Consider the following 12,129-nt stretch of genomic DNA (forward strand, 5'->3'; position numbering starts at 1 on the left):
CCTGAAAAACATTGCCCGTCTCCGCTCATCCCTCTCCTCCACAGCTGCAGAAACCCTCATCCACGCCTTCATCACCTCCCGTCTGGACTACTGCAATAGCCTCCTCTATGGTAAACCCTCAAAAATCACCAATAAACTCCAATACATTCAGAACTCCGCTGCCCGTCTACTCACCCATTCCCGGACCCGTGACCACATCACCCCCGTCCTTTACAAGCTTCACTGGATCCCCATCCCCCAAAGAATCCAGTACAAAATCCTCCTCCTGACATACAAAGCCCTCCATAACCTGGCCCCATCCTACCTGGCTGACCTCCTCTCCAGACACACTCCCACCCGCAACCTCCGCTCTGCTGGTACCAACCTCCTGACCCCCTCCATCCGGACCAAATTCAGATCCTGGGGGGACAGGGCCTTCTCCATCGCTGCTCCCACCCTCTGGAACTCACTACCTCACACCATCAGAGACTCCTCCTCACTCACCACATTCAAAACATCACTAAAGACCCACCTGTTCAACACTGCATTCAACATTCAACCCACAGCATTTAACCCCTGACTATCTCTTCTCCTTCTCCCTCCTTTTGCTTTAAATATTTCCCTATTGATTCTTGTCTTTTTGCAATTGTTGTTTTCATGTATTGTTATGTATTATGTTTTCCACTCTGTCAAAGCGCCTTTGGGCTTCTTGAAAAGTGCTATACAAAATAAATGAATTATTATTATTATTATAATTAACCTGCAGTTGCTCGCCTGCTTTGCATTGCACTTTAAATTAATGCATGGATATCCCGATCCTGGGGAAAGCACTGATGCCCACTGTTGCTTTTGCTGATTCTGTCTTTCCCTTGGGGAGTTGATGCTGACATCATCTTATACACCATTGCTCATGAAACATCAGCAAGATGAGATGTCTTTGTCACTGAGGCTCCTGCCAAACGTGCCCCAACAATCACCCCTCTTTCATAGTCACTGAGGTCTCCTCTTGCAGCCATGATAGCCTCAATTTTAGACAACCAGGCCTGTGCAGCATTTTTATATATGACCCGAAGCATGCTGGGATGTTATTTGCTTAATTAACACATGGGCCACAGATGTGGAAACCGTTGCTTTCAATATACCTTGTCTCTCTCATTTACCCAGATGATTGCATTTATTTGGCCACTACCTGCACATACAATACATGACCAAATGTATGTGGACATCTGAACATCACACATCTCATTCCAAAATCATGGGCATTAGTATGGAGTTGGTCCCCCCTTTGCTGCTATAACAGCCTTCACTCTTCTGGGAAGGCTTTCCACGAGATGTTGGAACATTGCTGCGGAGATTTGCTTCCATTCAGCCACAAGAGCATTTGTGAGGTCGGGCAATGATGTTGGGCAATTAGGCCTGGCTCGCAGTCGGCGTTCCAATTCAACCCAAAGGTGTTCGATGGTGTTGAGGTCAGGGCTCTGTGCAGGCCAGTCAAGTTCTTCGACACCGATCGAGAAACCATTTGTCTATGGACCTCAATTTGTGCACGGGGGCATGGACATCCTGAAACAGGAAAGGGACTTCCGCAAACTGTTGCACAAAGTTGAAAGCACACAATCGTCTAGAATGTCATTGTATGCTGTAGTGTCAAGATTTCCCTTCACTGGAACTAAGGGGCCGAGCCGGAACCATGAAAAACAGCCCCAGACCATTATTCCTCCTGCACCAAACTTTACAGTTGGCACTATGCATTTGGGCAGGTAGCAGTTTCTTGGCATCCACCAAACCCAGATTCGTCCGTCGGACTGCTAGATGGTGAAGTGTGATGCATCACTCCAGAGAACGCGTTTCCACTGCTCCAGAGTCCAATGTCGGCGAGCTTTACACCACGCCAGCTGACGCTTGGCATTACGCATGATCTTAGGCTAGTGTGCGGCTGCTCGGCCATGAAAACCCATTTCATGATGAAACCCATTTCATGAAGCTCCTGACGAACAGTAGTTGTGCTGACGTTGCTTCCTGAGGCAGTTTGGAACTTGGTAGTGAGTATTGCAACCGAGGACAGACGATTTTTACTCGCTACGCGCTTCAGCACTCAGCGGTCCCGTTATGTGAGCTTGTGTGGCCTACCACTTCGTGGCTGAGCTGTTATGGTTCCTAGACGTTTCCACTTCACAATAACCGCGCTTACAGTTGACCGGGGCATCTCGAGCAGGGTAGAAATTTGATGGACTGACTTGTTGGAAAGGTGGCATCGCATGAGGGTGCCACGTTTAAAGTCACTGAGCTATTCAGTACAGGCCGTTCTACTGCCAATGTTTGTCTATGGAGATTGCATGGTTGTGTGCTTGATTATATATACCTGTCAGCAATGGGCGTGGCTGGTAAAATAGCCGAATCCACTGATTAAAAGGGGGGGTCCACATACTTTTGGGCATGTAGTGTACATCCATACATACATATATGCTTCATCATATATAGATTTATGAATACTTCTAACATTTGGTGGGCTTACCATTAATATATCAGTATGTTAATAAAAAAAACAATGAACATTTCATAACAGATTCAGTGGTGTAATGGTTAGAGAGTCTGCTCTAAGTTTGGGAGGTTGGGGATTTGAACCCGACCCGGCCGAGTCATAACAAAGACTTTAAAATGGTACATGCTGCTTCCTTGCTTAATGGTAAGCATTTAAAAGGATGCAGCATGGACAAAAATCACACGTTGGTAACTACAGCACAGGCGTTGATGAGCCTAATGGCTCCCTACATTGAAGTTCCTTGAAAGGGAACTCATAGATTATATTATAATGTTATACCAGAGTACATAATTAAGTGGGCACATTAGTTCTTTTTAATGTACTGATTCACGAACAACAACAACAACAAAAATCAGGTAATGCTGCACTTTTTGTATTCATTTAAATGCTGCACACATGACATTAATGGGAAACATGCCTGGTAAAATATACACAAACTAGAACGGCACTCAGTAGAGCACGTACGTCTGCCAGGCTGAACAGTTTACCTTTTGTATCCCACTGAGAGTCCGGATCCGGATCTGCATCTTCACCAAAATCAAATCAATTTGTCCTCGTCACACAACCAACCTGTCCACAAAGTTTTGTCTGAATTCGTCCATAACTTTTTTAGGTATCGTGTTATATATAGTTTTGTCGCTATCTCTCAATGGTGAAGAATCACTTTTAAAATTATAGTATGCGTATCCGTATCTTTACCAAAATCGAATCAATTTGTCCTCGTCACACCCAACCTATCCACCAAGTTTCGTCCCAATCCATCCACAACTTTTTAAGATATCCTGCTCACACAAACAGACAGGAGTGAAAACATCACCTCCGCCCACCTTTGGTGGCAGTGATTACATGTCCAAGGTGACTTGAGCATTTATACATCAAACAGAAATAAGTGCTGCATAAACAGGTTTTAATGTACCACAGGGGATGGCGTCCAGCCTCCTATGGCCTGCGTATATGGTGGTGGAGGCTTGCTGGGAGGCATTTCCATTGGTTGGCCCTGCTCAGGCATTGGCCAGTGACATGCTGGTAACTCGCCGCTTGCTCCGCCATCCCCGACTTGATCTTGGGCTGCTTTCTCTTGGCTCAAAGCTTTCCTTTTCTGCTGCCGAATCAGCATCTCACGCAGTCTTTGCTTCTGTGTAAAGCCAAAAATAAAAAATAAAAGAAGCAATGCAACAATATCCGACTAATTTTAAAACTCTGGCACTTCAAAAGTTTAGCTAGCAGAGCATGCTGCAGTCAAAACACCAAAATGGTTCTAAGCCCTGACACATACCTGTTTCTGTTTCTCAAGTTCAGCATCCTGATTAACAGGAATTTCAGGAGTGCCCATCATTCCAGAAACATCCTTGGTCTGAGGAGCATTAACAAATGGCCCACCATGAGCACCTGTGGGTATTGCCTTTGAGGAGCCACCAACTCCAGACATTTGAGGACCAACACCCTCCTTAAATTGAGGTTGCAAAGCTATTCTTGTTTGGTCACAATTTCCACTACCAATTCCCACTGAAAACGGAGCTGGCTGTCCCTCCTTGATTGGCCCAGAGAGATGGCTAACAGAAGACGCCTGCCCCATTCCAATCTGTGCCATAGCAGGACCTGGCACACGTGAAGCTTGGAAAAAGGCCTCTGGTTTGTGGGGAAAACCTTCAGGCTTGGGTTTCGATGATGGTGATGGAAGAGGAAAGTGCGTGAGACGGGGCACTAGATCTTTCGGCCGAATGCCACTTGGTGATGACATCGCATCCATGGTATGTGGTGACTGGGGGGCTGAATCAGAGCAAGGTCTTGGAGTGCCTGGTCGCAGCTGATAGCTTAAGTATGGTGGGGGATTAGTTGAGGCTAGCGAAGGTGAACGAGGTGGCACTGGATGTGGTGTTCCAGGGTGTTTCGCATAGGGATCGAAAGCAGGAGGTCCAGACATGTCTATGTGAGGAGATGTAACTGGGGAGTGCCTTGTTCCTGTTGATGGTTGTGTGTACTGCTCAGATTGTGGGCATTTCATCGCTGTATGTGGTAAAGGGCCATCGGAATGATGACCATGAATTGCCTGTGGTTGACCAGTGACTCTGGTGCCTTGCATAGAGAAAATATCAGTAGAACCTGGTCGAGACAAGTGCTGAGAATGGACCAGCAACTCAGCCGATGGAGGCCTTGGCAGAAGCTGTTGCATATGCTCTCCTGTGGTTGGCCGGGGAGTCAAGGGCTGCTCACTGTACGGGTCTGTGGAAAGTGGTCGAGGTGTGCGAGGCTGCTGTGCATATGGGTCATTGGACAGAGGGCTATGAACAAGAGGAGGCTGGTTGCTCGCATCACCTTGTCTCATGATTTGAAAGTTCCGCTCTCCACCAGATGCCTGAGCATTCCGAGGTGAACCTGGCGTCGGAGGGGTGATTCTTGGAGGCAGAGGAGTCTTGAAAACTTCATGCACTTCTGCCTTGTTTCCAGCATGTCCTTGCCATGTAGCTAATGGGTCTGGCGGGATCTTGCAAAGTCCTGCTGCAGTGACACCGATACCTGGCGTTGTGGGCTGCCGATTGTAAGGGTCATCAGCAGCTCTGCTTTCTGGAGTGCAAGATTTTCCAAATATATCGATACCCGAATGTCTCATAACTGGCGTTCGTCTTTGTGGACCATCACAGCCATGCACAGGCCTTGGTGTGCCAGGCATTCGGCTGTATGGATCCTCATTTACAGCCGGGGACTTTGGTGGAACATGAACCCTCATGTACATATCTGGTGTTCCCTGAGGACGAGGAGTCAGTGGTTGAGAGGCATACGGGTCATAGGGTGCTGTAGCTTGGACTTTCTGTTTCAGTCCTGGACTCCCAGGATCCCCAGAGAATGTTCCCAGTGACCTAGGCTTAACAAAGGAACCTACAACTGGCCCCTGGCTAGGATACATCTCCCCATGACAGTCTCCGTGATTCAAAGGCCGGGGGGTGCCTGGCATCCTTGCATATATGTCAAGAGGTGAGGTTGGCCGGGAGCAACTAGGCGACTGAGCAGGAGAAGGAGGGTTTGTTCGTGATGGTGCTGGTGCATGAGGTTTTGCAAACACATCTTCAATGCTTCCTGGCGTCCCGGGAGTCTTGGCCCGACCTAATGTCAAAGATGTTGGAGAACCTTGAGTTGACGGGCTTCTTGGCACTCTTCCATCACTGTCTGGATCAACAGTGACCCGTGCTGGACTTAACATTAAATGCCCATCTTTGTTGGGTTGGTGACTACCCTCTGGTGAGTGAAGGCCTGGTTGGCAGCGAAGACCCAGTAACTGCTGCGGTACCTGAAGAGGCCCATCCGTAGATTGGACAATGGGTGCTTGCTGAACAGAAGACAAAGCCTGGGAGGCGGAAAACTTTTTTTGTGCTGATGGGTCTTGTATACTTGAGCACTGTGCTTGCTGGGTTCTGTTGACTTCCTCGCACAGTGGTGTACTTGTGGGGTCCTGTCCACTCGTTTGCCTTTGTAGTTGCTCTTGTTTCGCGATCTCCAGCCGATGAGTTGCTTCCAACTTCGCCTGCTGCTTGCTCTGAAGCCGCATTTGCTTCAGGCAAGGTGAGAGAAAGAGATCACTTTGCTGACACAAAAAAAATAAATTCTGAAACAGGTTAACAGTTAAACCCTTTGGATATGTACAATGTATTTACTAAATTCTAAAAGATCTTGATAAGCTTTACAAGTTAATTAGTTTTATGATAACTTATACAAGTCTCAAGAAAATGTGCTTAATGATTTTTTGTGCCACTTCAGACATTTGGTGAATAACTGTCCCCTATTTAGAAGTACCGACATGTCCTTTATCAGCAGGTGATTATCTTGTTTGGTGACGTGAAAGCAAAGGCATCGCATTGTGGTTTCGCAAAATAATGTGATTAGAATGCATCTGCCTCCTTTTAACTCTATGTGCAAGAGCACTTCCTCATCCATAAATTACATACAGTACATGAGAGAAGTGTGAGAGGAGGGGGGGAGGGAATGGAACATGAAAAGAGGAGTGGGTGGTTATTAGAAGAGAAAAAGGCAAAAGGAGGGTTGAGAAGGAGTAAGAGAAAAGACTAAGCTGAGAGGTTGTGAGAAGAGGGAGGGAAGTGGTATGTAAAGTGAAGTGGGGATGCAGAGCAGTGGGGAGGGGGAAGCGGTTTCAAAATTTCTGCCATTTTTGTGCGGTCAATATGTAAATATATGTTGGGCTCTGCCTTTAAAAAATCTCATAAACATTTCTGAGTTTATCGTATGACTGCATTCCAAGTATCTTTTTTGTCCAGAGAACGTTTTATCAAATCTAGAAGTGGGATGTCAAAAACGTTGGTGAATGACATTTTCTTTAAACGCTTATTGTGACAAGGAGTTTAAAAATCCACAAAAAATAACTTGCACAGTAGTTTAGAGAACCACAAACTCGAGCAAATGACTGGTGGGACAAGCTCGTGCAGGTACGACGATTTAACTTCAGAGAGCTCCATGGTGTTAGATTATGCAGGTAACATCGACCAAATGTTAAACACCATTGGAAATGAGGTGTGGGGGGAGAGGGAAGGGGTTTGGGTTTGGGGTCGGAGGGGGGTGAAAGATACCCAAAATAGACCAAGATGAAAACGATGTGGTCTCACTATCTACTGGAGGGAGTTAAGGACACCATATAGCCATTCCACTTCTTCCATCCTTCCCCATCTCCTCGCTCCTCTTCGAGGGAATTTAACACCTTCGTGCCCGACTTCCTTATAATCCAGGATGAAGACTACTCTGGGGTCAAAATGCTGAATCTTAGCCTTCCTTGTCCTATCAGCCATTTGCTATAGTTTATGGTGCCTTTTAAAATGTGAGCATCGTTTCATGTCATTGCAGCTAATTCAAACGAGATGTGTATTGAATATTGATGTATGCCGACCTTTGTACAATACAGTGCAAATGAAGCCCCACCCAGATGCACTTCATTATTTTGGGGATTCTGAAGCCAATGCTCATTAAATGCATATCAAATCAGGTCAAAGTCCATCAAGGTATGCTTATTAAGCTTTTTAAATTTTCACCGATGTTGTCACGAGGATGCCAGTGAAGGATGTGCGGAAAGGCATCATTTACATAATCATTCAGGAGCGCGCACTGCACGTTGACAATCGATATCGTTAGCACCGACCCTGCTCCCATTACCAATTCTTTAAACTCAATACAATATCCTCAAAATAGGCATGTGTACACACTAACAAGTACATATCCAAAGAATTTTTCCTCCTTTTTATATAAAACAAATTACGTCGAACAATGTTTAAAAACAAAAAACAAAAAAAACATGGAAAATAAAATCAGTCACTCTCAAAGGTGAAGCAAATTCAAAGACAGAAAGTAACAGCACAATGGAAAACAAGCAAACAAATGTTTTAAATAAATAAACAACACAAAATAACACATAAAAAGTCCACCATTGAAATGGAGGGAGATGAGAGCAACTATAGCAAAGTGAAAGATAATGGGGATAAAATTCCATGATCGAATCAGGCCAAATTGTATCCAGGGATGCAGGACAGCAGGAAAACTCCATCGTTAAGGAAAAATTGATATAAGAGCCAAAAAAAAAAAAACACAATTACTGTCAATTCAAGGAACTTTAATATTTAACGACCAAATCTTTCCTCCAAACATGGTGTCTACTTTTTGTTCCTTTACATCTTGTTTATCTGTGGGAAAAAGGTGCATCTGTACCACGTCATTATGTTACCCCCTCGAGCTGCAGAAGATTCGGGGGGAAAAAACCAAACTTTTTGCACAACTTGCTAGGCTCTTAAGGAATTCCGAATGACTGCACACCATGAAACTGCCACCAAATAGTGGATCTTCTTTGGGATTTATGTAAGAAAAAAAAATTAAATGGTTTGTAACCATTTGTGACGTTGCTCAACCCCCTGATCAATTTGCCTCCTAAGATGGTGGAACAGACAGGGTGCAGTGCCTGCAAGAGACGTGCCTGCATCCCTGTGTGTTAGCTGTTGAAAGCGGCTCCAAGCGGGAGCTTCGAAAATGGGGTTCTCTCACTGCTATGGTCACCAACCTGCCTCTGCCTCCAATCGTGCTCCTGCTCTACCTCTCTCAGCCTCAGGCCCTCCTTGGCATGCTGCTCTGGTGTAATCTGCATGCCGGTCTCCGGCCACTCAGCCGGACGCCGTGGCACCACTTCTCCCACTTTTTGCGCTTTGCTTATCCGTAGTACTGCCCGGTTGTCTCTGGCCTTTTGCTGGAATGAAGGACACATCATGACAAGTGACCCTGCCCACACATCTACACCAAACAGTCGTTGCTATTACATGTTCAGCAATTGTCATCGGGTATTGGTTGTGCTCAACCACTTACCAAAAAAGGAGCCTTCTCTGTTGAGCTTGCCTTCCGCCACAGCTTGGCAATTTGCTTGGCACGGGTTGGCCAATCTAAAACGACAGCAAGATAAAGTACAAGGCAGTTTGTCTCAGCTTTGGAATTGCCAGTTCTAAATTTAGTACATCATACTAAAATATTAGGGTCCCCGAAACATCATACTAAAAAGGGGACAAAAAACAACAACCACGGTCCCCGAAAAGGCCAACCCCAGCTTTGCGGGGAAAAATGGCCTCTAAACGGGGGTTCATACTAAAATATGTCATTTCGTGCCTGTCTGTCAGTCTGATGAATTTTTGATGCCAATACATACCGTCGTTACTTATCCAATCTCAAACAAACTTGACAGGATGACGAAGGGTTACATAATGAAGGTTGTAGCACATTCATTTGCCCCCATCCCCAAGGGAGATTTCTCCCCCGAGCGGGTTTTCCCCACCATTGCCATCAATGAGGTTGCATGCCGAGGTGTATATCAATGTTAAATTAGCTTTATCGTGGCGTTTTTCCAAAGAAGAAGATTCATCGTGGCGTTTTTCCAAAGACGCTTTTAATAACAAAATTAATGATAATCACATAATGTTAATGTTATTACAAAACAATATTAATACAAATAATGTCCCACTTCCCCCCCCCCCCCCCCCCCCCCCCCAAGGTGTTTTTCGTGCAGTGATAACATGTATAAATAGGTTATAGTTATAATGGCGTTTCCGTGGGAGCAACGGCTTCTACAGGAAGTATAAATATTATAAACCACAAACACGTATGCTTAGCTTTTTGAACAATCGCCAATGCTCTTTATAACACTAAATGAAGAAATTTGGAGGAATCCAGACATCCGTGAAATAAGGTTTACTTGCAGAACTGAGCGAAGATCTACTGTACACCATATAACCCACAAATGTTGGGTTAATAACATGGTCCATTCTGCTGCTACGATGGCATTTTTGGTAGCGAACTTTTGAAACTCTCTCCTGCTGTTTGATACGAAACTGAAAGGGAGGAAGATTGGGGTGTGCTCATTTACAAAGCAGCTAGCTTGCGTTTGCCAAGCCAGCCGTTCCTTAACGGTTTTTAATGGAGTGCTTACTCAAATGCTTAAACCACTTGCCGATCTCTCCACAAGAAACTTGGTAAATGAACACACACGCAATGTTCTTCAGATCTGACCATAGATCGACTGTAATCTACATACCCCAAAGAAGAATGACCCTTTTTCCCGCTCCCGTAGTGAGCGGGTGTACTAGTCCTTATAAAGTAATCGCTGATCATATAGTGATGATATGGTATGAAGTGGAAGGCTTTCCTGTGCAACCGCCAACAATGCACAATAACAGAAAAAAATAGAACGCCACTCAGTAGAGCACATACCTCCGCCAGGCTGAACAGTCTATGTTTTGCATCCTACTGATGGCCGGATCTGGATTCGGAACTGAACCAAAATCTAATCGGCTTGTTTTTGTCACCGAACCAACTCATCCACCAAGTTTAGTTATAAATCGTCCACAACTTTTTGAAATATCATGTTACAACGCGCTTTTCGCCCGATCTCACAATGGTGAAGAATCACTTGAAAAATTAAATAATTCTCGTATCTGAATCCATATTCAGATCTTCACCAAAACTGAATCGATTCAGTATTGTCACGCACCCAACCAGTCCACCAAATTTGGTCCAAATCCGTCCACAACTTTTTGAGATATCCTGCTATGTATCGTTTTTGGCCCTATCTCCCAATGGTGAAGAATCACTTTTAAAATTCTACGAGCCGGATCCGAATCCAGATCTTCACCAAAACCTAATCATTTCGTCCATGTCACAAACACTAAAACTCCGTCAAATTTGGTCTGAATCCGTCCACACCTTTTTGAGATATCTTGTTCACAGACAAACAGACAGGGGTGAAAACATAACTTCCATCCACCTTGAAAGAAAAAAAGAACCACGTTTCGAGGCCATTTTTCCCCGCAGAGCAAGGGTTAGCCTTTTTTGGGCACCTTGGTTCCCTTTTTGAAGCAATGATTTATGGCCGGATGCCCTTCTTGCCGCCAACCCTGTTAGTCGCCTCTTGCGACACACAGGGAATTACCAGTGAACTGGTACTCAATTTGCCGACCTTGGAAGGATGACAGCCTGAGTAAACCCCCCTGGCGTTAATTCAGATATCGAGTGGGATTTTAACCCAGGATCCTAGGATCCCAAGCCAGCACCCTAACCGCTAAGCCAACACCAGGCTTGGATGGACCTTGGATGGAGGTTATGTTTGGCAAAGGTAACCAGGCAAACATAATGAGCACACTCGAGTGTACTCGAGTGTACTAGCACAGAACAGGTTGCTAAAAGTTGCAGATGAGAAGTAGAGCCATAGTTGTTCAAAGAAACCTTCGGGAAACCAAAGCAAGCACATCTTGTTCTGACGGCTATAACTTACAGTGATACTCATGACTCGTATGCAATGTAATTACCCTACGAGAGGATTGAGATAATTTGTTTACTTTGTCTGCCTGTCTGGCAGTCAAACAAAATTGAAAATAATTACAAACAGGAAACTTACTATTTTAGTGACGTCATAAAGAATTAATGCACTGTGTTAAATAAGGTGATGCAAAAGACGCTGCATAAATGGCGGTAAACTTCCAAAAATTTAATTTCCACAACCTTATAAATCCTTATTCTATTTCAATTGAATTATATACTTGAACACTGTAGGACACACATCACTTTTGTGGAACTTAAAAAAATATTTTGTTTCGCAGTACCTGGCCAAAATATTACAGCATTTTACATCATCTGGACCAATCAAATTTGCTGCTTGCAGTCCCCACCCATGTCCCTTTCTCTCGAGACTGCATGTCTTGCTATCGAGCTAGTCATGGTCCACAAATGTTCTCGTGGTGTCCATTTGTGAAACGAAAAGTAGCACTCAACTCGTGCCATGCAATTTCCATTCATCACAATCTGTTCAGCCAAAGCTTATGGTTATAATTTGTATCTACAAACATTTATCGAATTATCTGCGCAAGATTTCATGATCCTGAGAGAGGGAGAGAAAGTGAGAGAGAGGGAGAGAGAGGGAGAGAAAGCGAGAGGGAGAGAAAGCGAGAGAGAGGGAGAGAAAGCGAGAGAGAGGGCGAGAAAGGGAGAGCCATGGTCAAGTCTTACAATTCTTATTACAGCATCAAACTTTACGAGTAAACTATTGATATAAAGAGATCGCCATGTCAATTGACGTCAGGGCA

The 12,129-nt window shown here is 44.8% G+C and overlaps 1 protein-coding gene across 1 annotated transcript in view; it reads right to left on the reverse strand.

Moving 5' to 3' along the window:
- Nucleotides 1–12,129, reverse strand: part of LOC137429979 (histone-lysine N-methyltransferase 2C) — a 304,487-nt gene that overhangs the window by 70,599 nt on the left and 221,759 nt on the right. Inside the window, exons 32-35 of the mRNA XM_068120407.2 lie at nt 8,870–8,943; nt 8,571–8,753; nt 3,798–6,068; nt 3,438–3,656 (exon numbers count right to left, since the gene is read on the reverse strand). Coding sequence (XP_067976508.2) covers nt 3,438–3,656; nt 3,798–6,068; nt 8,571–8,753; nt 8,870–8,943 — 2,747 coding nt within the window. The remainder of the gene's footprint in view (nt 1–3,437; nt 3,657–3,797; nt 6,069–8,570; nt 8,754–8,869; nt 8,944–12,129) is intronic.

This window comes from Myxine glutinosa, chromosome 6 (genome assembly GCF_964187855.1).
Source record: "Myxine glutinosa chromosome 6, kmMyxGlut1.1, whole genome shotgun sequence".
Lineage (NCBI taxonomy): Eukaryota > Metazoa > Chordata > Myxini > Myxiniformes > Myxinidae > Myxine > Myxine glutinosa.